At 42.5% G+C, this 27168-nt stretch overlaps 1 protein-coding gene across 2 annotated transcripts in view; it reads left to right on the forward strand.

Moving 5' to 3' along the window:
- Positions 1 to 24842, forward strand: part of LOC115141612 (limbic system-associated membrane protein-like) — a 504241-nt gene extending 479399 nt beyond the window's left edge. For both annotated transcript variants that reach the window (XM_029680645.2, XM_029680644.2), the window contains 5 exons: positions 5442 to 5567; positions 14557 to 14688; positions 14825 to 14945; positions 23551 to 23699; positions 24085 to 24842. In XM_029680645.2, coding sequence (XP_029536505.1) covers positions 5442 to 5567; positions 14557 to 14688; positions 14825 to 14945; positions 23551 to 23699; positions 24085 to 24182 — 626 coding nt within the window. In that variant the 3' untranslated portion in view covers positions 24183 to 24842. The remainder of the gene's footprint in view (positions 1 to 5441; positions 5568 to 14556; positions 14689 to 14824; positions 14946 to 23550; positions 23700 to 24084) is intronic.
- The last annotated feature ends 2326 nt before the right edge of the window (positions 24843 to 27168 follow it).

The following is a 27168-nucleotide window of genomic DNA, read 5'->3' on the forward strand; positions in this document are numbered from 1 at the left end:
TCACTCGATATTCAGTCAATATTCTCAAGTACAGCTTGCAAAGGGTTACAGCCTCAGTTGAACTTGGATTGTACTTGTGTTTGTAAGGTGCCCTCCTGGTGTTATTGACGTATTTTCCATAGGATCAATTATCTTAATAACCTAGTGGTCAATGCTAAAGGTAGCTGTTTGCTAGTCTAGGGAAATAGCTGTAATTCTACAAAGTCCTTCTCCAGAAAGAACTTTAAGCCATACAGATAAGGGGTGAACTAAAGCTCTGCTCTATAGAAAGTCCCATGAGGAATTGGCTGGACGACTGCGAGCTCAAGAGAGAAGGAAGGATTGTTAAACCCCAAGTTCATATAAAAAGGAAAGGTCACTGCCAAGAGTCTCTCCTCCAGCCAGCTGTTGTCTTCTCCTCTCTTTGTTTTCTTATCATCTCGTTCCGTTTTATAAGGCACTAAATCATGATATGTGTTGAATACAAATTGAATCTAGGGTTTTTGGCACACCATCCTGAACGATGCGGATGATCGCCAAGGTAAAACTACATATTGCCCTGAACTGGCAGTAAATTTATTTGAGTTTACTTGAGATAAGAAGTATAGCTTGAAGAACTTGTAAAAAAAAAGCACACACAAAAAAATCACAAGGTGAAGTTCTGCTCATTGGGCCCCGATGCATTTCTCTATGCTGGTGCTTTGGTCGGCTTGTTAGAGATTCTGCCTCTACCTTTACCCTTCCTATTGTTTTCTCCTTTCAACACAAACACCAATTATTTGTTTGTATGATTTATGAGTCTCTGCCCTCCAGTGGAACATCTCTAAAGAAGAAAAAGCTACATATGAAATCATCAGGGATTTGCCCTCGAGTAGAGCTTAATCTGGCCAGCAGGAACTACCTCCAAATGTTTCTCCACATCCACAGAAAGCCTTGCTCCAAAGGGTCTTCAATGAGCATTAGTCTATTTGATATCCTCTCTTTCCTTTGAAAGTTCAGAGAGAGCTTTAGTTTAGATCATGGAGTGCTGCTGGCTACGATTATGTTGGTGGAGCAACAGCTCCAGAGTTCCTGCCAGAAGTGCACAATGAAAGGGGTCGAGGCTCCCACTGCTCGGTGGCTCTGTGCACTGCAGTATCCTGTTAAAAGTGTGCCATCTCTTTCAGCTCTGCAGTGGCAGCCTGAGAGACGCCCGCCACTGCAGAGAAAACCCGCCCCGAGGTCTCTGATTTAAACATGTTGGCATCGCTTCTGTGTTTGTTATAATGAGGAAACTGGCAAAATCCAGATTTTGTTCGTATTAAGTGAAATACAAATTTGTCATAGTGCTAACTCACATTGACACCATGAAGAATTCAAAGAGACTAGGATCAATGAGTCACATAGGTTTAGGGATATTGAAGGTAAGCAACAATAAGTATATGCTTACAAAAGCAGACAAACTAACGATGAGTCAGATCACAAGGACCTACTTCCCTGTAAACAGTATTTTTCTAATGACAGAATCTGTTAATAAGAGGATTTTCTCATTAACATTTTGATTAATTGCGTCTTTTCCCATTTCAATGCTGCCTTACTCAAGCAGACTCACAATGACGGTGTTCAAGAGAGTTTGTGTGTGTTATGTCCTTTGCGCTTGTCAAAAAAGAGTGTAGGCTTATGCATAAACACTTTTCTTCCCTATGACCTTAGCGGTCCCAATTCTGAAGACGCCCACTAAATTGATGGTTGCCTCTCCTTTAAAGCCCTTGAATGGACAAGATTGCCGGGCTGTCATTCTCACTGTTTCCGGTGGTAACAGATTGCCTCTTTGGGTCAAGGTTTGGGAAGGCGCCCATCAGCCAGTCATGAGCTTGTTTGAGGTGATGTTGTTACATTTCAGAGGTGTCACAACATTCGGGAGATTGTTCTGTCTCCTGTGAGAAGTTCCTAGTACAACAGCCGTGTTGCACACCAAGGAAAGTAATTGGCAACTGGTGCCGCAAGCAGAAGTCAATGCTGCGAGCGCATTCCGGTGATTATGTTTTAATGATTCAAATTACGGAAACGTAATTGCCTCGAAAACAATTAGGCCCGTGACATCAGTGGTCCAAATGTCACATCTGAAAGTGGCAGGGTGGCGTGGGTGAAGAAACTGAAGGAGCGATCCACAGAGGTCAGTTGGTGTGGTAGTAGAGTCATTTAAAATAGCTCTGGTGTCACAGGTGTACAATGAAGTATAAGTATACAGTATACATCTCTGTTTTAGCTGGATGTAATTGTATACTGCACTACGATTGTTTTTATTGATTTGACAATGGAGGACGTAAAAGTGTGGTGCTCTACTTGATAGCAGACGAACCCAAAGACTTCTGTTTCGACTGATCGTATAAAGAAAGGGACTTTCAGAACAGATATATCTTTATGTGTCTCATTTTGTAGGAAGGCCACCATTCCTGGCATGATGTTATTAACATTTTACATGAATAGCATGTATACTGAACAAAAATATAAATGCAAAATGCAACCATTTCAAAGATTTTACTGAGCTACAGTTCATTTGAGGAAATCAGTCACTTGAAATCAATTCATTAGGCCCTAATCTATGGATTTCACATAACTGGGAATACGGATATGGTCACAGATGGTCACAGATACCTTAAGAAAAGAAATGGGCCTCACAATGTGCCTCAGCATCTCGTCACGGTATTTCTGGGCATTCAAATTGCCATCAATAAAATGCATTTGTGTTTGTTGTCCATAGCTTATGACTGCCCATACCATAACTCCACCGCCACCATGTGGCACTCTGTTCACAATGGTGATATCAGCAAACGGCTCACCCCCACGACGCCATACACGTGCTCTGCGGTTGTGAGGCCGATTGGAAGTACTGACAAATTCTAAGATGACATTGGTCGAGAAATGTACATTCAATTCTCTGGCAATAGCTTTGGTGGACATTCCTGCAGTCAGCATGCCAATTACACACTCCCTCAAAACAAGACATTTTGGCTGGGAATACCTGTTGTTGTCGTACTCCCTCTTTCAACTGGCTAATTTCATGCATGGTACCTTGAAATGGTTGTGCGTGCGTGCGTGCGTGCATGTGCCAGGCAGAGCGATTTTTTTTCCTCCATTTTATGTGTGTATCACTCTCTCTGCGACCATATTCAGCTAAAAATGAGTCATAGCTAGATTAAAAGCCTGTGACTTGACAGTAAACACATTGATCAGGACATCTATGACACTGGAGGTGCAGCTGGGTTTCTTTATGCCTCTCTGAGGTAAACCATTCTGGGTTCTTTGATCATCGCTACCTCCCTGGTTGGTTTGGCTCATCAGGAATCCAGGAAAAGCCTTTAGCTAAATGTCAGGTTATATTATCACATGGATACAACAAGCTTCTTCTAATTATGTTGTAGTTTCTCATGCTTCTAAGGCTTTGAAGATTTATCATCAAAGTTGAAACGAAGGTCAATGTATTTGCGCAATACATTTTCTATCCGTTTTTCACTTTTTCTTTAGGATCACTAAATCTGTGGTATGATGAACTGAGTCGAGATAGGATGATGTTGACGAGTTTGAAGAGAAAAAATATTGAGAATAATTTGAAGTGTGAAAATGCTCAAATAAAAAATGAAGGAAAAAAAGGCCTACTTTCTTCTCTCAGCCCATAGATGAAATCATTGACGTGTTACTTGAAAAGCAAAATAAATATTTTGGTAGTAGATAAAGCTACAGTTGTGCCCACCATCTAACCACGGAACGGCAAATTATTTCTCTATGCTACGTGTGCAAGATCAACCTCACACAGTCCCTTGTACATTGCTGTAGAATCCTGGGCAGTCAGGGAAAGAGTTTTTCAAAGAACTGCCCTTTCAAATACTGTTCCTTGAAGGTTGACCCATGACTAAGATTACAATCTTTGCTGGGAGCTATAGCCACTATGTTGAAATGGTTTAGACTCTTTATTCATTTGACTCATGAACCGCCTAGACTATTTCTGTTTAGAACGCGACAGGGTTATCTGTCTGGGAGCTGTTTCCTCTCAAACTCATTTTTATCTTTGCCACTGGCCTGGTGTGGATTAATGCCCGGGTCCTCATTCAGCCAATCAGAGCATGGATATTTCCAGCCCGCTTCTTTGCGAAAAAGCTATTGAATTCCATGTCACTTCAATCTTTCCCGTATCGAAAACACATCTTCACTTTCTGTGGCCATTTGACTCACACAATAACTCTGTACGGCTTCATTTAATGTTGTTTGGCAATAAAATATCCATGTTGTCAGATGTCATTAAAGTGACAGGCTCTGCTGGCCAAGGAGAGGGAATCTCGATGAGTGTATAAAGCATCAGCTAAGGGACGTTACATGGTCACTATCAGTATAAAAACAGACCTTTTGGGGGGAGGGGACACATCCAGAGGAGCACTGACGTATTGATTCATCCTCTGTCATACCTGACAACATATAGAACACGTTTTCCCTGTTGTCAAGTATGAAACAGCACGGCAACTACAAGTTTGAGTCACCTTGACAGCAACACGGCTTATTTTAGGTGACATGTGAGAATGCTATAGAACGTATTTATTATACCTATATTCTTGTCAAATAAAATCCATTACACAGTTCTTAGGAAGACTCAAACCCTACTGTAGAATGGTATATGGACATATGCAGTATATGAGCATTTTAAAGCATTAAGCTACTTGTTCAACTTTTTAAATCATACGTATTTCTGTTTCTGTATGACTCTCTATGTATTTTGCCCCATTCCTCATTTACAAGTCATTGATCAATAGTTTCTAGCAAAGATATGCGTACACAACACCTCGCCTCCATCCACCCACAGTTTTGAAATTTCACAATGATGTATGTATGCCCACTTTTTTGTTTTTGCTGACCAATCTGAAAATGGAGTGCACCTCGCTTTCTTAATTTGTTAGAACAGTTTTATCTGAGTAAAACGTCATTCTGTTTGATTTGTTTAGGTACAGAGTAAATCAGAATTGAGAGGTAGAAGGCCGATTAAACATTACATTCAGATGAAAAACGTTTGGCTTTCTTTTAACATCAGTCAATGTCATGCACCTAGCGTTTCAGTTCATTTCATCTTTTGGTGGGTAATGAATTGAGTTGAGCGGCAGAAACTATTTCCCCTTTGAAGTTGCTTCTCAACTTTCCTTTTCACTTGTTGAACTAACACGGCAATACTTTTGCACTCAAACTTTTGCATTCAACTATACTGAAAAATGGACATGTAGCCTATGCCACAGCGACAAACGTATTTGCCTCACATAATAAAGTAGTATTTCCATAATTCATAAACCATGCACTTCATTCACTGTAATACTGCATTGTGGTTGCAATTCTTGCCAAAGAAAATCCATTACACAGTTCTTAGGAAGACTCAAACCCTACCGTAGAAAATGCTTCTACTTACATTAGAATCATTCATATCTGCCACTTTCTCTTTACAGTTCCGGCAAACATTTACAAAGTTTCGGAAGACATCACCGCGAACGAAGGCAGCAACGTGACATTGAGTTGTCTAGCCAATGGGAGGCCAGATCCATCAATCACCTGGCGACTGCTCAATCCATCAGGTAAGAGCCAATAAGCACCCAGCAGCATTTCATTCTCATCAAAGGGCAGCATTTCATCATTGTTGCTTATCACTATATTGGTGGTCTCAGACATGCAGGGGAGGGATGAGGTTGGGAGAGTGTTCCTGTGTTTAAAATCAAACATGTGGCATTCATCCTCGTTGCTCCATGTTTTAGGATGATTTTATTTGTCATCCTCCAGTCAATTCTTTAGGTTAGGTTTCTTTCAGTTATAGAGGATGCTTATTATTGCTGAGAGAAAGATGGTAGACCAGAAGAGAGGGCGATGAATGATGTCCCGTTGCTTAATGTTGTTGTCTCTCTGTGGATGTGGTCAACACGGTTGGTTTGCCTTGGTCTCCGAAAGTGCTAGTCATCTCATTGAGTTGTGCATGCTCGAGGAGCACCTGTAAACGGTTGGTTTGCCTTGGTCTCCGAAGGTGCTAGTCATCTCATTGAGTTGTGCATGCTCGAGGAGCACCTGTAAACGGTTGGTTTGCCTTGGTCTCCGAAGGTGCTAGTCATCTCATTGAGTTGTGCATGCTTGGTCTCGAGTGAGCACCTGTAAACCTGTAAACGGTTGGTTTGCCTTGGTCTCTCTGAAGGTGCTAGTCATCTCATTGAGTTGTGCATGCTCGAGGAGCACCTGTAAACGGTTGGTTTGCCTTGGTCTCCGAAAGTGCTAGTCATCTCATTGAGTTGTGCATGCTCGAGGAGCACCTGTAAACGGTTAGTTTGCCTTGGTCTCCGAAGGTGCTAGTCATCTCATTGAGTTGTGCATGCTCGAGGAGCACCTGTAAACGGTTGGTTTGCTTTGGTCTCCGAAGGTGCTAGTCATCTCATTGAGTTGTGCATGCTCGAGGAGCACCTGTAAACGGTTGGTTTGCCTTGGTCTCCGAAGGTGCTAGTCATCTCATTGAGTTGTGCATGCTCGAGGAGCACCTGTAAACGGTTGGTTTGCCTTGGTCTCTCTGAAGGTGCTAGTCATCTCATTGAGTTGTGCATGCTCGAGGAGCACCTGTAAATGACTGAGGCACACCTGCAGCTTCTCACTCTCCCCCTTCATTCAAGCACAGAACTGAATGATCTGCCAATGCAATGTATTTCAAGTGAAAGCCCTCTAACGGATTGCGATAATTAAACCAAGATGTTGTTGTGATTGCTCGAAATCGAACCATTACAACCAATTATCACAATAGTTATATTTTCCAATACTCCATTTTGAAATGTTAATGTTTTGCTATCAAACTGCCACTCAAACCTTTGTGGGAGTCCCTCTTAAAAGGGCAACACGGGATTAGTGCTTCCATTTTTGGACCTTAAGGCTAATGATGTATTGCCAGTGATTCTTTAACAATATAACTTATAAATGTCTTAGTATAACTGTTGGAACCTTTTAGAACCCAAAATATATTCTTATTTTACTACTTTGTTTGTAAACAATGTATTTGTAAGCAAACACTGTATAGCTTCAAAACATGGTTAAAACTATCATTTGGATCTCATCGATGGTCTGTCCTTGCATCAATAGCGCTATGATTTTGACAGTGGTTACATTTTTCCAGCCCAATCCCTCAGCTGTTTACCACAACAAGTGGCGGGGTGAATCTGTGTTGTTTTTTGAATCCTGGAATGCCCCTTTAATCGCGAGGCTTAGAAATGCTCAATGAATGTTAACATCTAGCAATTTGAATAATGCATAACGAAGAGCAGTGCATTTTCATGTGACTGCATTTGTATTCCACCATAAAGGTGTGCATTTGTATTCCACCATAAAGGTGTGCATTTGATAGGTAATAGAATGCAGCCTGGAGGTGTCTACATTGATTAGTGTTCTACTTCGTTCAACAAGGTCGGCTGAGGTGGGATATTCAGAGGTTCCTCACTCCTTTTAGCTCTCGTATTGTTGCCTGATCGTTTGTTACCAAGCAGATAATTGGTTTATTAATTGGAATGTTTGCTTCTAAGCAGATGCAATGGAAGGGTAGATGGAGAAATGAACAAAAACGCAGGGGACCCCCCCCCCTTTTCCATCAGAGTCAAGATTGATGTTATTCTTTCTGACTTGTCAGAGGAGTGCCTCTTCATTATTCTAGCAGAGTATAACAGAGAGCACAATGTTTCGTAACATGACTTAAAATTATGGATGAAAGATGATTGGATGAAAGATGATTGGATGAAAGATGATTGGATGAAAGATGATTGGATGAAAAAGCACTGTCCTTTCCTATTTCAGCTCTCCCTGCACGGTCTGGGATCGCCACTATTTGCTTTCCATAGTTCCCGACAGAAACCATGACATTAGTCTGTTGTCTCCCTCCCAGATTCTAGCCCTTCACCTATTTGTCCCCCGTGAAAAGATGCAGATACAGGGAAAATGCAGGCCTAGCAATATGATGTACTGTCTATTCAGATATTTTAGAGATGTCCACGTTTTACACACATTGGGATTAGAAGGAAGGCCGTGTCAGCTATTGCATTTTATGCCAATAGTTGTATTCATTGAGGACGTGGGATGTTGTTGTCCCTGATATTGACTGGTAAGCAGAACAATGCTGGACTGTCTTGTCTGTTTGTGGGGATGAGATCAATAGAGCAAGGCACACAGCGCCTGTTTGTTCTGGGCCTGTGCTCTGCCTCAGTGTGTCTCCTCCCCACCAGTGTTTATTTCTAATGTGTATCTGTAAAGGTCACAGGCGGGGGAGGAGGGCAGCACACTGAGAATGCTGCAACAAAAGTTGAATTTTTGGTCAAGCAAGGAATCTTTCAGTGCACGCTTCCCGGACCACCAAAATAGAAGTCAGACAAGTATGAAATATACATGCCCTTTGGTGCTCTTCATATTACACGCTTTGGGCTACGGGAAGCCACTCGCAGACATCGGTGGTAAATGGCTTTTTGAGGGAAAAAGAGACGGGGGGGGGTCGTCTATGTTTAAGTATGCAAATAAGAGATCTCATTAAATGTGTGATCACTCACATCATTGGATAGTTCAAGAGCCGAGCACGGTTAATTAATGTTAAAATATGCATTTGAAGTTCCCACCCCTGACTTACTGCCTTTTGGCACTAATTTAATGCTGCAGGGGTATAGCCTGGATCAACCTCTGTTCAACTGATGAGAACTCACACACCTGGAGAAGCAGGGATGATGCTTTCCCCTCCCAACATCCAGACGTATTCTTGCACGTGCAATTGTGCCAAATTGGCTTGCATCTTGTGGTGTACTTTGCTGAGGGAAAATGTACTTCATACGATGTGTTGTCTCACCTAGCTGTCTTAAGATGAATGCACTAATTGTAAGTCGCTCTTGATAAGAGTGTCTGCTAAATGACTAAAATGTGAAAATGTTAAATGTACTACACACTAGTAAACATCTGGTCAAACCACTTAACCATATGCTCAGACAGGGGTGTTAAAATCAGATTAGATTAAGATTTCTTCTTAAACAACATCCTAGCCATTAAATATTTAACAGTGTCTCTCTCCCCATACATTTTTTAAAAATCTATTTATTTTACAAAATTCAAATGATTCTGATAATGATGGGGGGAAAGGGCCGGTGTGGGGGCCTCGAGGGGAAAAAAGAGCCGGTGTGGGGGCCTCGAGTGGAAAAAAGGGCCGGTGTGGGGGCCTCGAGTGGAAAAAAGGGCCGGTGTGGGGGCCTCGAGTGGAAAAAAAGGTCCGGTGTGGGGGCCTCGAGTGGAAAAGAAGGGCCGGTGTGGGGGCCTCGAGTGGAAAAAAAGGGCCGGTGTGGGGGCCTCGAGTGGAAAAAAAGGGCCGGTGTGGGGGCCTCGAGTGGAAAAAAGGGCCGGTGTGGGGGCCTCGAGTGGAAAAAAGGGCCAGTGTGGGGGCCTGGGGAAAAAAAGGGCCCTCGAGTGGAAAAAAAGGTCCGGTGTGGGGGCCTCGAGTGGAAAAGAAGGGCCGGTGTGGGGGCCTCGAGTGGAAAAAAAGGGCCGGTGTGGGGGCCTCGAGTGAAATAAAGGGCCGGTGTGGGGACCTCGAGGGAAAAAATGTCCGGTGTGTTAGAGATGCCCGGGCGTATTTCTGGTCCCAGTCTGTCCCTGCCATTCTCTATACTATGAGTGACTTGGACTAGGTCTCAATAATACACTACTCATCCCTGTCCACCACAGCTCAGCATGCTACACACTCCAGAGTCCCCACCTCTGTCAGCCCTGAGATTGAAGTAGAGCACTTCCCAGAACTAGGCTCACAATCCCAAGGTCCCTGACTTGCATGTTCATGGAGGGCTCACTGCTCCCCACTGCTCTTGCTGACATTTTCCAGGCTGTCCCTGAGAAGGCTGTGACCTGTGAGATGTGACAGGCCCTTGTCAGGGTGGCTCAGGTTCAGCCCTGGCAGCGGGTGTGACACATGTAGAGGGCTGCTCGTAGAAGGGGATTAAGTGCTCCCCCCAAGGGATCACAGAGAGAGAGCTCTGCATCTGGCACTGCAGCTGATCCCAGACCTGTCCACTGTCACTGGAGGTTTAACCCCTCCACACACACACACACACACACACACACACACACACACACACACACACACACACCCATACGCACCACCCAGCCACAGAGTAAGAAGAGCCACACTTGTTGTTGTGTGACTCTCACCCATCATCACTCACAGCTCCCCTCCAGGCCTTTGTGACCACAACGTGGTGCATCATGGGATGTTCTAAGGGTGCTGTAACCGGAGTGTAACCTGAGTGTCCTTGTCCCAAGGCAACGCCATTTGACCTATCCATAAAGAATCAGGAAATTAGAAGCCACGCTGGAATAACGTGTGGTCTATGATTCAATAAAAAGGATTTGTTTATCTGATACGCTGATCAGCATGATACGGCCAGCCTGCACAAATGGGAAATGGTTTTGAGGTTTATCAAAGAGTGGTCTTTCGCTGAGGTGAAAATGTTTCCCTGAAGACCTCCGTTCGTATATGTAGGCATGTGGTTGTTTTCATTGTGGTTGGCCCTCTAGCTGCTGATATGACCAAAAGAATGAGAAAGGTGGGTGGTGATTTAGCTCAGTCATTTGTTCATTATCTTCCCACTAAGATTCTTAAAGAACAGGCTGGGCTAATTATATATTGACCCCTCATCATCGAAATCAGACAATGGCCCGACAAGAAGATTGGCTCCATGTGTTTGAGAAAGATAAAGCCGAGCCTTTTCCATTTGGAAGCACTTAGAAAGTAGTGTAGACAAAATCAAATAAATGTTGCAGTGCCATTTGTGCCGTTCTCCCCAAGTTCTCCCAAAATCAACTGCTTAACATAAATTAGTATTCACAAAATAAATGTAACATTTCGCACAGTGGTAAATGATGCTCATGAATAATGCATGGGCATGCAAATGAGCATTTAGTTCCCAACTGCAGTTGTGTCGCTACGTGATGCTGTCTTTCCTCACTGGTGGTTTGTGCTTTGCTCTCTATAGTGTCTCAAATCTGCCTTCTAGTTCCCTTACGAAAGGTCTTTCCAAAATACTGGCTTGCCAACAGACGCGTACACTTGAACTACCCTGTTCAAGGAAACATGTCATCAGAAATATAAGGGCTCTTTTGGCTAGGTGGTCATTCCGTGCTGCAGTACATTTTTCCAGCCACAATTTCGGTGATTCCATGCTAATGTGACCAGGATTAGAGTTGACCTACCCAGTCCCATCTGATTCATTCTGAGATGAGTTATATGCTGCTGGCCCTCAGCTCCCTCCTGGCAGTGTGTGTGTGTCTGTGTGTCTGTGTGTCTGTGTGTCTGTGTGTCTGTGTGTGTGTGTGTGTGTGTATGTGTGTGTGTGTGTGTGTGTGTGTGTGTGTGTGTGTGTGTGTGTGTGTGTGTAACTTAATTGGGGAGGACGAGCACATAGTAATGGCTGTAATAAATGGGATGGTATCCAACGCATGGATGTGCTTGATACTATTCCATTCACACCATTCCAGACATTATTAGTAGCTGTCTCCCCTCAGCAACCTCCTGTAGCTGGAAGCCCTCTCCATCACTGTTGTGGTTTGCGTTCAGCATAATGTAGGGAAATTTCCCAATAATTTAAGGAAATACAATTGTTGAGACAAACCCAAAGTAATGCGGTTCAATGCAAATAACTTTTCAGCACAAATGTATGAGTGTGAGGCTCACAGACCAGTGCACTGTTGTGTTGCTCCCAAATCCTGGTACTAGATAGCCCTAGGGTCGTACGCCTTTTATTCAGAACTAGAATATGTTGGAAAATAATGATATGCATTGTCTTTCAGTGTTGCTGGCACACAGTCAACACAATAAATTAAAGCATGGCACCAGAAATATTTAGCTTTTCATCAAAGTAGAATTTTAAGTGCCATTTTCGTAGTGAAGTTTTTAAGTTCCGTTTTCATAATAAACACTGTTCATTATAAATGGGTGGAGAAGAAATTGTTTATTTAATTGTCATAGCTTATCACGCGTTTGCAGCTTAGCAGCATAGGCCCTACATCTATCTATCTAAAGTACATCCGGGCTCAAAGCAAGCTGGAGGAGTGTGCTGCCAAAAGTCATGACTTGGACCTTAAACTTTCACCTGTAGTCACAATAAGCTGATGTGAAGGGGGGTGTTTGGCAATGCTAGGCAGAGCTAGCCGCTCAACAGGATGGTTTTGGACAGTTCTCCTAGGGGTCTCTGTCTGCGTCAAGTGAAGATCATTGGCTTTGTTTTCAACTGAATGAGCCCAGGACTTTAGGGGGAGAATGGTAGAGAACACCTATTCATGTATTACACCCAGTCAGACCAGGATACAGGCATAGACACACTCTCTAACACTCCTGCAGGCACGCACGCACGCACACACACACACACACACACACACACAGACACATCAGTCTTCCATTTTCTACAGTTCACACACAGCCACATACAAAAACACACACACCCACACAAACTATTTGTGTCTGTGATTTGGAATTCCTCTCTTTCTTTACACTCTCTCTCTCTCTCTCATTCATCTCTCTTTTCTCACACACCTCAAACTGATTTATTGCTCTGACAATCTATGTGAAATAAGAAGTTATGAGAAATGTGCACTCCATTCTCTCCCACCTCATTGGGCTTCTCAGTCACTCACTCGATTAGCATAGAGTTGTATGGCTTTGTCGTCATGTGATTTTTAATGTGCTCCAAATCAATCACCTTTCCATTCCCCATGGGGCCCGTGGAAAGCAGTGATTTATACCTGCTGAATCCACACAGAGATTGAATCGCTATAGAAACAGGTTCTTTCCTGGTGAAGGTAAGCCTAATTTTTCATAATTACTTTCTTCCTGAGCGTTAGTACTTGAAGTGTGTGTAAAGAGAGAGCAGTGTTTATCACGAGGCTGCTCAAGCCTCCTGGGGGGACATTTTTGGGGGGATTTAATAGAATCATTAATTAAGCAATACATCTGGTCATATTCATGACACAGTTGTTTCTGGACCCTGCTGAGTTATTGACTTAATATTTCCAGTTCACTTGTATAAAGAAGTTGATTTTATTATAATTTATCATTTTGGTTACACTTTATTTGGATAGTCTGTAGATCTGTAGGTGGAAACCTGCTTTTTATGGTTAGTGTTTGAATAAAGTTTAGGGTAAGGGTTAAGGTTAAGGTTAGGTTTAACGCTTTGTTAAGGGGTTAGTAGACAGTAGAAATGTTACTGAAAGTCTGAGTGGCTACAGATGATCTATCCAACTAAAGTGTTACCTAGATAGCTACTGTAAGTAAGCTACCGTACTGTAAATCGTAGCTAAGTCATCATCTTCTCTCTCTAGCCCCTCAAGAAATATCTTTTCAGGTGAAGTCCAACTGCCTTAATGATAAAACGATCAAGCAGCCACAATACATTTCCATGGCAACTGATTTCAATCCTAATTTTCCAATCATGGCATCCTTTGTCCACGATGAGTGTGTTTGATATGGCTGTAGTGGCCATGCTAGGAGGACCCTTTGATCTGAGTGCTCTTTTCATAAGCAGTGAACCACACCAGACAATCATAGCAAACATAAGCGTAACCATAGAGATCCTATCAAATATATTCTAATTCTATGGGCGTGGCACAGAAAGAGCTTGATACATTGGGCATGCAGCGGTGAATGCTATTGCTATGCAGTTTGAGACTTGAAATTGAGGTTGTTCGGTACGTTTACCTTTTGGATTTAGCCAGGAACAAATCTATAAGAATAACTTGAGGGTCTCTAATAAGAAAGGAACAGTCTTCCATATCGGCATCCCAAGGTTGTTACTTAATTTCACGGGTAGAAGACCTTGCTCCCTGAGTGTCAGCTCAGTTGCGGCGTGCTCATTGTTTTATTTAGTTGGGTTCGGTGGCATTTGGAGGTTTAGCTGGGGGTTTTTTGTGTGTTTTTTTTTTTTACTCAGAAACTGTCTCTGTCTTCCACACATTTACAGGGCTTGGAAAAGAACATGTTAGTTATAAGGTTAAACAGGTCTCAGAAGTCTTCATGCATTCACTGCAGGCTATTGTTCCTATTAATCAATATCCATTTAGAAATGCCAAGAGAAATGTTGATACAGTACACTATTGTTTTGTTTGTGAACAGCTTTAGTCAATGTTACCCCATGGTACTGTATGTAGCAATTGTACCGGGTATCTAATCAACCCAAGACAGCACTGCAGAGGCAGTCTTATCTGCATGCTTGGCATTCTCCTCATCCTGATCACTCCTAGATAGGCTAAATGGGAGAAACTCTGGAGACATACGTGACTAATTAAGGGAACTGCTGTTTCAGGTAAGTCCATGTGATGCTGCGTTTGAACATTTGGTCCGACATTAATTTGCTCATCAGGCTTATTGGAAGTAATGACGGATTCAGAGCCCCATTGAACATCATTGTTCTGCTTTTCCTGGAAGCTATCCTGTTTTCCCTATGTCCTCCATTCACCCTCTCTTTCTCTCTCTCTTTCTCTCTCTCTCTCTCTTCTCTCTTCTTCTCTCTCTCTCTCTCTCTCTCTCTCCAGCGGATTCTCTAGATGGGGAGGAGTACCTGGATATATCAGGGATCATGAGGAACCAGGCGGGCCGCTACGAATGCAAAGCCAGCAATGACGTGGCCACACCGGACGTCAAATACGTCAATGTTGTCGTCAACTGTAAGACACTTTTTGGGGGGGGGTGACTCCTGTTTCTCCTGGCCAGTTGTTTTTACTACATTGAGATCCATGATGGGTCTTTCATTAATTGATGAAAGCAATAGAACCAGATGAACTGTTGTGATTGAATCCTTAGATCCTCCCGCCATCAAGAATGCCAAGAGCTCTGAAACCCAGGTGGGCCGTATGGGGGTTCTTCAGTGTGACGCGGCCGCAGTGCCCAAACCAGAGTTTGAGTGGTACAGAGATGACAAGAGGTAAGCATTTTGTGGTTGTTTGAATCCCAGATTGCCCCTTTAATACATGTCCTTTGGTCATAATGGGGGAAGAGCCTACCCTATTATCAGAGGTGGCTGGTGGGTTGAGCTATAGGAGGCCCGGGCACTTTTTAATGGTTAGAATGGAATAAATGGAATGGTATCAAACATATGGAAACCACGTTTGACTCCGTTACATTAATTCCATTCCAGCCATTACAATGAGCCCGTCCTCCTATAGCTTCTCTCACCAGCCTCCACTGCATGTCATGTGAAAATGTAAAAGTTGTCCAGGGAACCAATTTCACACCTGGGACAGAGAGGACACTTATAGAGGAGAACCGTAGGTGGAAATTCGTATGTGATCACTAAGCAATGGCAACCATGTTCCTTTCATCTTAACACTAGTCATGTAATAACCTCTCAGATTGCTTCACTGTAACATATTCAGTGGCTATGCAAAGCCGAAAAGTGAAAGTATTTATGGTAATGTTCACACTAAACAGTCTTTGTAAGCTCGACGATTGTGATAAACAAAAATTACAAACTGAGGAGCAACTTTAGTGTAAGTATTATCTGCTATTGTATTGCAGAAGTAGTCTAGGTACTCAGTATATAATTGATGATTGTTCAGATATTTAAATTGTTCACTACCATTATTTTCTAAAACGGGTTCAGTCAGCACTTTGCCTTTCTGACTCCAATCATTCCACATCCCTTTTGATGAGCTGAGGTGATTTGGTCAAGTGTGAAACGCTTTATCTAGAAACAATTGATCCTTGATTGCGATACGTATTTGGAAACCTTTAACACTCAACTTAATTATCATCCCAATTACTATTAATATTTAACAAATGAAAAAGATGCACTTACTGCATGGTGTACCGGACACCCCCGCAGCCCCCGGAAGGTGGGGGCCACGAGCTTTTGGGGGCCCTTACGCCTGTCATCGATATCAATTTTTTTTTTAAATGTAATAAATACTTTTTATTATATTTCCGTATGTACTAGGATACTAAGTGTGTGTTTCTTGGGCTTCAGGAATGTGACTGAAAATGTGCCCCAGGTCTTGAAAAATAACAAACTGTATGTACAAACTGTAGCTTCCAGGACAAGTATTAGGGGGTATCAGCAAACAAATGCCATGGTCAAGCCTACGACAGTACCAGTGCAATGAGTGGAGCTTACTCAGGTGTCCAAAAAAGCTCATGTCAGACGAGAGCCTAATGGTTCTTAGGTAGTTCTTTATGAGTTTTAGTTTTAGAAAATGATCTCTCCGCAGAAGCGACAGTTACAAGGATGGTAAAAAACAGCTTGAGTGCTGTAGAAACATCAGGGAAACTGGACAGAAAGGAATGGTGCTTTCTGGTCACATTTCATTTGTCACATGCGCCGATACAACCGGTGTAGACCTTACATTGAAACGCTTTACTCACAAGCCCTTAAACAACAATGCGGTTTTAAGAAAATACTAACAACAAGAAAGTAAGAGATAAGAATAACAAAACAATTGGAAGAGCAGCAGTAAATAACAATAGCAGGGCTATATACAGGGGGTACTGGTACAGAGTCAATGTGTCAATGTGCGGGGGCACCGGTGTCGAGGTAATTGAGGTAATTATATACATGTAGGTAGAGTTATTAAAGTGGCTTTGCATAGATAATAACAGAGAGTAGCAGCAGCGTGGGGGGGGGGGGGGGCAATGCAAATAGTCTGGGTAGCCATTTGATTAGCTGTTCGGGTGTCTTATGGCTTGGGGGTAGAACCTGTTTAGAAGCCTATTGGACCTAGACTTGGCGCTCCGGTACCGCTTGTCGTGCGGTAACAGAGAGAACAGTCCATGACTAGGGTGGCTGGAGTCTTTGACAATTTTCTGGGCCTTCTTCTGACACTGCCTGGTATAGAGGTCCTGGATGGCAGGAAGATGTACTGGGCCGTACGCACTACCCTCTGTAGTGCCTTGTGGTTGGAGGCCAAGCAGTTGCCATACCAGGCAGTGATGCAACCCGTCAGGATGCTCTCTATGGTGCAGCTGTAAAACCTTTTGAGGATCTGAGGACCCATGACAAATCTTTTCAGTCTCCCGAGGGGGAATAGGTTTTGTCGTGCCCTCTTCACGACTGTCTTGGTGTGCTTGTACCATGTTCGTTTGTTGGTGATGTGGACTCCAAGGAACTTGAAGCTCTCAACCCGCTCCACCTCAGCCCCGTTGATAAGAATGGGGATGTGCTCGGTCCTCCTTTTCCTGTAGTCCACAATCATCTCCTTTGTCTTGATCAGGTTGAGGGAGAGGTTGTTGTCCTTGCACCACACGGTCAGGTCTCTGACCTCCCTATAGGCTGCCTCATCGTTGTCGGTGATCAGGCCTACCACTGTTGTCATCAGCAAACTTAATGATGGTGTTGGAGTTGTGCCTGTCCGTGCAGTCATGAGTGAACAGGAGGCGACTGAGCATGCACCCCTGAGGGGCCCCTGTGTTGAGGATCAGCGTTGATTATGTGTTGTTACCTACCCTTACCACCTGGGGGGGCGGCCCGTTAGGAAGTCCAGGATCCAGTCGCAGAGGGAGGTGTTTAGTCCCAGGGTCCTTAGCTTAGTGATGAGCTTTGAGGGCACTATGGTGTTGAACGTTGAGCGGTAGTCAATGAATAGCATTCTCACATACAGTAGGTGTTCCTTTTGTCCAGGTGGGAAAGGGCAGTGTGGAGTGCAATAGAGATTACATCATCTGTGGATCTGTTGGTGCGGTATGCAGATTGGAGTGGGTCTAAGGTTTCTGGGATAATGGTGTTGATGTGAAACATGACCAGCCTTTCAAAGCTTTTCATGGCTACAGACTTGAGTGCTATGGGTCGGTAGTCATTTAGGCAGGTCACCTTAGTGTTCTTGAGCACAAATGCAGCAGTTCTGCAGCATCTTTAATTGAACCTCTCATTCTCCTTCATTCCCGGCCTCATATACAGATGAACTGTATAGGAAGCTCTGGGACATGTCGTCTGGACACTGGACAGCCAATAAATTAGAAGATGCAGGGCTCAAGGGCCTTGAACAAAAAACAAACAAAAAAATAGTTCATGCTGGTGAACCGTTTGAGTTGCGTGGTTGCAATATCAACAGTCCCTTATCTCTGGTATATCTTGGCATGCGTCATTTAAATTGTGTGCAGCACAATGGACGTACACTGGGTGCATGAACACCTGCTCTTTCCTTGACATCGACTGACCAGGTGAATCGAGGTGAAAGCTATGATCACTTATTGATGTCACTTGTCAAATCCACTTCAAATCAGTGTAGATGAAGGGAAGGAGAAAGGCGGGTTAAAGAATGACTTTTAAGCCTCGAGAATATTGGGACATGGTTTGTGTATGTGGGCCATTCAGAGGCTGAATGGGCAAGACTAAAGATGTACTGTAAGTGCCTTTGAATGGGGTATGGCAGTAGGTGGCAGACGCACCTGTTCATGTCCAGAACTGCAACACTGCTGGGTCTTTTCACACACTCCCGTGTGTATCAAGAATAGTCCACCACTCAAAGAGGACATCCAGCCAACTTGACACAACTGTGGGAAGCTTTGGAGTCAACATGGGCCAGCATCCCTGTGGAACGCTTTTGACACCTTGTAGAGTCCATGCCCCAACGAATTGAGGCTGTTCTGAGGGCAAACGGTGTGTGTGTGTGGGGGGGGGGGGGATGCGTGCAACTCAATATTAGGAAGGGGTTCGTAATGTTTTGTACACTCAGTGTATATTGCACTATGTCTCAGGAAAGACTATTTGGGGTGGCAGTACTCAGTATAGAAAACTGTCGGGCCGTAACCTGGACCTACAGGCCGTGGTGAAAGCGTGTGCACCCAGAAAAGGGGAACTTCAGGAGACCAGGTGAGTCTCTCAAGTTGGATTTCATTTACTTTGAATATTTCAGCCCATTTATGTAGGCTATTAGCCAGATAGTGGCTAAATTTATCCTCTAACCGACTACTTTTTTCCTCATTGCAGCTATAGATAGTACACTGCGTAATGGAACAATTCCTAGTAAGTGAGTGTTTTGAGGGTAGACAATGTACTATTTGGCATTAATAGACTACAACTGGAAGAGAGCAGGATGACTGCTCAGTTTATGCAGGTTCAGGTACCCTAGAAAGGACAGCTGTATATTCAAAAAAATCGATTGGTAGCTAATTAGTATTCTGTTGTATCTAAAATTTATTTGACAAATCTGCAATGTTTGAATTTCCAACTTGAATTACTGAAAGAGTAACATTGTTTCCACTGGCCAGCAGTCTAAAATGGCAGCATTGCGACACCGTGTATATCTTTGTGAAATGTTAGGCTTAACCTTGAGAAAATGATGACCAAAATAGGCCTACCATTAAACATTTATCCATTAGCTAAAGCAAAGGTGTGCCCTGGCTCCATAGAAAGCCTATCATCGATTCGACAGGCATGCAGCCGCATAGACATGTTGCAATTTCAGCACCGTGGACAGCGATCGGTAGTCTACTTTGTGAGTGGCTGTCTGGCTGACACATTTGATTATTATAACGCAAACCTTACAGGGGGGCCCAGAGAAACTGCGTTACATCAGTGACTTACTGTTAGCTGTTTTATCATGTATTTCCACAGAGTTTTATTTTTGTGTAACACAGCTTCGAGACAACATTTGTTTTGTGAAACACAGCTTCGAGACAACATTTGTTTTGTGTAACACAGCTTCGAGACAACATTTTTTTTGTGTAACACAGCTTCGAGACAACATTTTTTTTGTGTAACACAGCTTCGAGACAACATTTTTTTTGTGTAACACAGCTTCTAGACAACATTTTTTTTGTGTTCCCTCCTGGGTGTCCATTAGCTCCGGAAGTGTCGTTGTTCAGGTACTGTAAATATGCATCGCAAAATACCTCTGTGTAAGTGTATAATTTGTGAAATTGTTTTGGGATGATAATTAAGTGGAGTGTTAAAGATTTCCAAAACCACATCACAAGGGTCAGGGCTCTTAACATATTTCCCCCACACGACAGATAGGTTTGTGAATGGACTGTAAGGCACTAGCATTACTGTACATGAATGGGAAAAGTTTTGATTAGAAGGGAGAGTATACCTTCTTGTCAAAATGTTATGGCTAGTAAAGAATTGTGTATATTCACTAATGAATCAGCTAGCACACAGGGTCAAACCACAAACCAAAATCCAAATAACCAAGCCTTCCGAACGTTACAGAAGCAATAGTCCACAGAGGAAAAATGTATTGGAAATCAATACAAAATCCCCTAAACAAGTCTTTGTGAATGTTCTCACTTATATGGAGTTGAGAAAACTCGTCTTTTAAACTACAAAGAGTTTCTTGGTTACGAACATTTCTGACCACAACATTACAGTCAAGATGGCTTCCTTCTGACACACCCATTCAAACCAGGAAGTGACTATGGGTGTGGCCAGGGAGTGACCGGGCGGAGCCCACAGCCTATACACATCTCAAGGAACCATGGAACCTTGCGGGTTACAATGTTACTGTAGTTGTTTTGTTCCCCTGAATTCCTGGCTTGGTTATTTCTTGAGATAAAATCCACATCTCAGGGCCACCTGTTTTTGTGGATCCAGCTATATGCCACAATCGAAAATGAATGGAAAGGATAAGCACCATATAATATCCAGATCTGCTCTGCTTTTTGGGGTTGAGTAATATAGCTGGATCTAAACAGCCAATGGCATGTGGACTCGTCGTCACATTAGACTACCTTTCAGGTCAGAAAACATCTGACAAACTTTGAATTCAAACTCTAATACTTTAAGTGCCCTTCCTTTACCTCTGCAAGTTATTCATTTATCTCCTTCAACGACTTCCTTTGATGTAATACAATACCATCATTTCAAATAATGCTCGGTCAGTAGATTTGATGTCTTTAACGATTAACTTAGTGTACCTTATCAAGCATATTTACTTCCACTCTGCAAGAGGCCTGTTCCTCCACTTGTTTTCTGTAATTCCCTTTAACCTTACCAGCACTGACCTCGTCATGACTGCCCACCACTGCTGTCACGTTTGAACTACTTTACCACCGAGATCTCCACACCATCTCCCAGTAGCATCTGATGTACAGGAATCCTCTAGTGCTTATTGATACTGCAGCAATTAGCATTTCCCAAGACTGACCCGCTCGTCCTAATCCTCTGCTGGGGATTCTGAGGCTCATTACTGTTGCTGCGGCTTGGTCCTTTGATCTGGAACCTCCCGGTCCTCTATTAGTCTCTAGTTTCTGATTACATCCCGCGTTCTGGCACCTCCCCCTGTACGATGCCGCATGAACGTCTTCAGGGAAGAGGAGGGTGGTACAGTATAGCCTGGTTAACCCAGACTGAACACTGTACTCACACATTGTGAACTGAAACAATGGTAGACTGCTCTTCACAGAACCTGATATTCCCACAATGTTGAATATGGGGAAGCGTTTTTTGTTTCTCCCCATCAACATGAGTTGCTGTCTCAACCACTTGGCAACATTTTCCATTTTCCCTGCCACGTGCAAACGTCTTGTTGATTTCCTTTATCAACAGCCTGTAGACATCCTACTTCTGTCACTCACCGTTTCCTGTAATAGCCTACTTTAGATGCACCCACATGCCAACTCGAGAGGCGGCGAATGAGATGAGTCTGCCTGATTGTTTGACACATTCCCGTTCAAACCAGTTTCTGTACCTTTTGCCCCATTTCAGTACATGAATCAAATCTGTCCTTCTGTTAAAAAATGGTTGTGGCTTCTTAAAGTGAATATGTAATTTAAAAGACATGTGCTGCCATCTACTAGTGGAAGATGATGGTGCAATGAACTAGGTCTTATTTGGATCCCTTCCCTGGATGCTTCAGACTTCACACAGTTGCTTATGACATGACCATAGCTGAAAATGTTGTATTCCATGCTTGCTCAACCAGGACTCTGGGGAAGACATAACATTGTAAACTTAAATCTGTCTCCCTCCATTTAGTATGATACAGTGGGGCAAAAAAGTATTTAGTCAGCCACCAATTGTGCAAGTTCTCCCACTTAAAAAGATGAGAGGCCTGTAATTTTCATCATTCTTCAACTATGACAGACAAAATTAGAAAAACAAATCCAGAAAATGACATTGTAGGATTTTTAATGAATTTATTTGCAAATTATGGTGGAAAATAAGTATTAGGGGTTAGGCTTAAGGTTTAAAGTTAGGGCTACTGTTAGGAGTTAGGTTAAAGGGTTTGGGGAAAGGTTAGTTAACATGCTAAGTTGTTGCAAAGTAGCTAAAAAGTAGTAAGTAGTTGCAAAGTTGCTATTTGCAAAGTTGAGATTTCAACAAGCAACCTTTGGATTTCTAGACATTTGCGTTCTATGCCAATCCTTCCACCCCTCCCTCCTTTCGTTTTTGCCTTAAGTAACTTTCTGTCTTATGTAACCATACCAAACGTAACATATCATACCAAAAGTTACCACGATGTTACGTATAGTTTATGAGACCAAGCTGTGCTGCTAGAACCAAACACAATCATCTAACTGCATGCATGTGCTCTGAAATATCTAGGGAGTCACCTGGCCCAAGTTTGATATTTCGGTCTAATATAATTTTCCATGACACGGACCACATGTATTCATTGGCCTTATCATCACCGGTGGTGTGAACGGTCCCCACCCAAGGTGTCCCTCTAAGGAGGATCTCAGGATCTCATTATGCTGTCTCATGATGTGCACTCACTTTCCTTTTTATGCAAAAGCTTTATACTACCGTGTGTCAGCACAAACCCACTGCCCCCTTGCATCAGTCTCAGCTATCCTAGCACATTCAAATGTTAAAGATGGGATCAGTTTGAAGCCCTTCATACATTACCTCAAGTGTGCCTTTACAATGTATTATACACTGAGTATACCAAACACCTTCCTTTTACCCTGAGAACAGCCTCAATTCATCGGGGCATGGACTCTACAATGTGTCTTGCGTTCTACAGGGATGCTGGCCCAAGTTGACAATGCTTCCCACAGTTGTTTCAAGTTGGCTGGATGTCCTTTGGGTGGTGGACTATTGTTGATACACACGGGAAACTGTTGAGCATTTTTTTTTTTAACAGCAGCGTTGCAGTTCTTGACACAAACTGGTACGCCTGGCACCTACTACCATACCTCGTTCAAAGGCACTTAAATATTTTGTCTTTCCCATTCACCATTTGAAAGGCACTCACACACAATCCATGTCTCAATTGTCTCAAGGCTTAAAAAATCCTTCTTTAACCTGTCTCCTCCCCTTCATCTACACTGATTTGAAGTGGATTTTAACAAGTGACATCAACAAGGGATCATTTTTCACTTGGATTCACCTGGCCAGTCTATGTCAAGGAAATAGTGTGCTGCTGTGTCTACTCAATGTCAATAGACTCTATGATAAGGCAAACCAATGTTATCATAAATCATTACTTGCATGTCAATATATGAGAGGAACTGTGTGAACCTTTATTTATTATTTGAAACAAGCTGACTACTACTGTATGTATTATGAAGACAAAAGTGGCAGACAAATCAGATGTCGTGAGATTTATGCATAGTGTGCTATAATGCCTAACATGATGTGGCGTCTTGTCCAGGCTATCCAACGCCCAGGGAATCAGCATCCAGATCGTAGGGACCTCAACTGTCCTGATGATCTCCAACGTTACAGAGGAGGACTATGGAAACTACACATGTGTTGCAACCAACAAACTCGGGATCCAAAATGCTAGTCTCTTCCTCTATAGTAAGTGACTTTGGAATAGTATGCCGTCCCCCAAAATCTCTTAGTTAAATGTCTCTGAAATTAGACACTTTAGACAATGTTACAAATTCTAGGCCCTATTCCGTTAATTAAGGTGTGGGCCTAGAAAATGATGTTACATGGTCTGACCACCAGATGTCACTCACGGCACACAAATGAATTCCTGTAGTGTCATAGCAACAGTACCGATACTCAGACAGGGACCTGTTAGGCATAACAGTTTATACATTTACACATTATTACATCACATAGAAGTGACATATATTAAATTAAACATCAACAAAACTAATATGTTGGTCTTTAACCTCTCTTTTTCTCCCTCCCTCCCTCCCTCCCTCCCTCCCTCCCTCCCTCCTTCCCTCCCCAGGACCTGGTACGGGCCGAGACATCAACGGCTCCGCCTGCCTTTCCCAGTCACTGTGGCTCCTCCTGGCCTCCATCACCTGCCTTCTCTTCAAGTGTTAATCACACCACCAACCTACCATTGTTATTACCTACCCAGTTATTACATTGAGACTGTTTGCGTAATGTAACACAAATCCTGATGTGCTCCGATGCACCAAACTAGATAATAAGAAGATAGAATGGGCTTATCAATAAGTTTTAGTAACAAAAAAATATGAAATGGAGACAATGGAACAAACACTGCTTTTTCTAAGAAACATTTATTGCCATTTTAACATGCTGAAGTCTTGCTTTTCCGCTGTCATTACTCTTGTTTCGGTTGGGGTGGGGTTCATTGTATTTCGTAAGTCTAAACCTCCAAGTGGCAGGGATTTCAGGTCAAGTACAACAATCATGGATATCTGCGAGAAGCACTGAGACATTCAAGTTACTGTTCCTTTCCTAATGGCATTTTACTGTATTGTTAAACAAAAAGGTCATTGTAACCAGTGCATTATCAGACATTATGAACTGGGTGATTCGAGCCCTGAATCCTGATTGGCCGGCAGCCGTGGTATAACAGACCATATACCACCAAACATGTCTTTTTACTTCTCTAATTACATTGGTAACCAGTTTATAATAGCAATAAGGCACCTCGGGGGTTTGTGGTATATGGCCTCCGCTTTGCGTCGTACATAAGAACAGCCCTTAGCCGTGGTATATTGGCCATATACCACACCCCCCGTGCCTTGTTGCTTAAATAATATGCCAATATCTGTCCAAAAATCGAAATTAAATAAATATAAAACAAAACAATAGATTTTAAACAGTTTATAATACACATTATGTCAAAGCCAACACACTCCAGTCAACATTACAGAATAACAGTAGAACATCCAATGTTATACTTGGTATACTTCATTTCAATAGTGAAGTGATCATAACCGGGTGCAAATTGCCTCGGTTAGATACATGGCTTGCTGCCTCTAAATTAACTGCCTCATTTTTGGATGCATCAAAGGATGAGTATGCTCAATAACTGTGGACTAGCATGAGGTATGCTTTGGTGAACTACTCTTTGCAAAAACCCTCATAGAAACGCTTAAAATGTGTATTCATTCTTTATGTCGAAAAAGAAGACCTACTTTCAGGACCTTCTTCAAACAAAACATAGGTAATATTGATGCGTTACTGTATATAATAAAACATCCATTTAAAAAAAAAAGTATTTCTGTATATGATAAAAAAAATAACTTGTTCCACCACTGTAACAAGACAAATAGTCATTATTGTTGCAGCGTACGTTGTCTGTATGATTACAAGCCACCTATATGCTGTTCAGTTTCTCTATGGCAAACTGTATTTAGCTTCAGAAATGGCCTGCCATATTAGCTTTTATCTTGCCATCGTTCTCCATTTCATTTTGAGCTACAACAGTTATACTGCTGGAATTTGGACACGAATGACGTGCTTTTCTTTTCTGTGTGTGTGTGTGTGTGTGTGTGTGTGTGTGTCTTTTCATAATGACATATGGAAATTCATAATTTATGGATTTATTTGAAATCATTTCCGTTAATGGTGTATATACTTGAATCCAATGTCCTTATATATAAAGACAAATTGAATATGTCCATGTTTCTAAATAGGTCTGTAATTTGTTGATAATTAACTTGTAGTGTTCCAATGGAAGCAGCCCTTTGCACCATGCAAGTAAAGACCACTAGAGATCAATGTTTTTAAAAGGGTTTCATCAGGTCAAGTTAGTACATTTATTGTACCTTTCCAACTAAATTGTCATTTTTTGTTGTCTTTGAGTAGGGTACGTAGATGTATTTGGTTTCTAGAATGAAAGCTCATTGGAGAGTGACCGCGAGCGGAATGCCAAAATTACAACAAAGGCCAACAAAACAGCTAGGTCTCTTGATGACAGTGTCTACTGCTATTCGTCAAGTCAGTGTGTTCACAAAAACCAACCTGTAATGTAAGCAATGCTCTCTGAAATCTCATCATCGTTAAAAAAAACTCCACTGAATTCATACTGCTTTGGAACCGTGACTGTAAAGTAGTTGTCCATCTAAGCAGTCAGAGTTCTTTGCTCGAAAACAGACTCGCTGTATGTTAGCCTTAGTGCTATCCTGAGAATCTAACTGTGTGTCATCTCTGTAGTATCAATTACCCATAAAACAATGGACGCTAAGGCCTACTGTACATCCTGCCTCTGGACGATAGTTTATTAACAAAATAATCTGATTAAGAAATGAATAATCTGTCTGCTCACTTCAATAAAGGGGTATGTATTATCATTTGATGGGAAGAGTTTTTACATGTCTGAATGGAAAGGCTTGTGGACTAGAATACGGTGCTGTACCTGTCTGCCTGGCAAAGCTAAAGCACTGGGGAAAGCAGTGGGCCGGTCTTGCACTGATTGACAGTCTCCCCAGCCAGTGAGCCATCAGACGTTCAGCTGAAGTCTTTCCCAAGAGGAGGGGGTCTCACCTGACTGCACTGTACCCTGCCTGTATATACAGTCCCTGATCCCTTATGACTAAGACCTTGGGACTGATCTGTCTATCTAGATTCTTACTAATAATGAACATTGCATCCCATCGCTGTATAAAATTGGCTTGTGTGTGTGTGCGCGTGTGCGTGCGTGTGTGTGCACGCCCTGTTGAGTTACTTTGGCTTGTTTTAAGCCATTGAAAGAGATACATGTTCCATGGATCACCAGTCATGTACGTTGGCCACACGTCTATCCATCCCACCAAGCTATGGTTACATGTGTAACCCACCATCTTATGATTTACCTCACCTGTATATAAACTGTTTTTAGAATATATTTAAGCTGAGTCTATCCCTAAATTCACTTTGTTGATAATGACCCACTGTAGGACACAGAGGAATGTCACATTTGTACTTCCCTTTGTCATAAGAATGGAATTCCTAGACAATTATACAATCATTACACAGCAATGTCCTGTTTTTCTATTTCCTTTGATTTATGGTAACGTTTGTTTGCGATTGGTTTCTAAAAATGGTATGTAAAAGGTAAACAAGAAAAAATGTC

Source organism: Oncorhynchus nerka, linkage group LG14, assembly GCF_034236695.1.
Source record: "Oncorhynchus nerka isolate Pitt River linkage group LG14, Oner_Uvic_2.0, whole genome shotgun sequence".
NCBI classification, from domain to species: Eukaryota; Metazoa; Chordata; class Actinopteri; order Salmoniformes; family Salmonidae; genus Oncorhynchus; species Oncorhynchus nerka.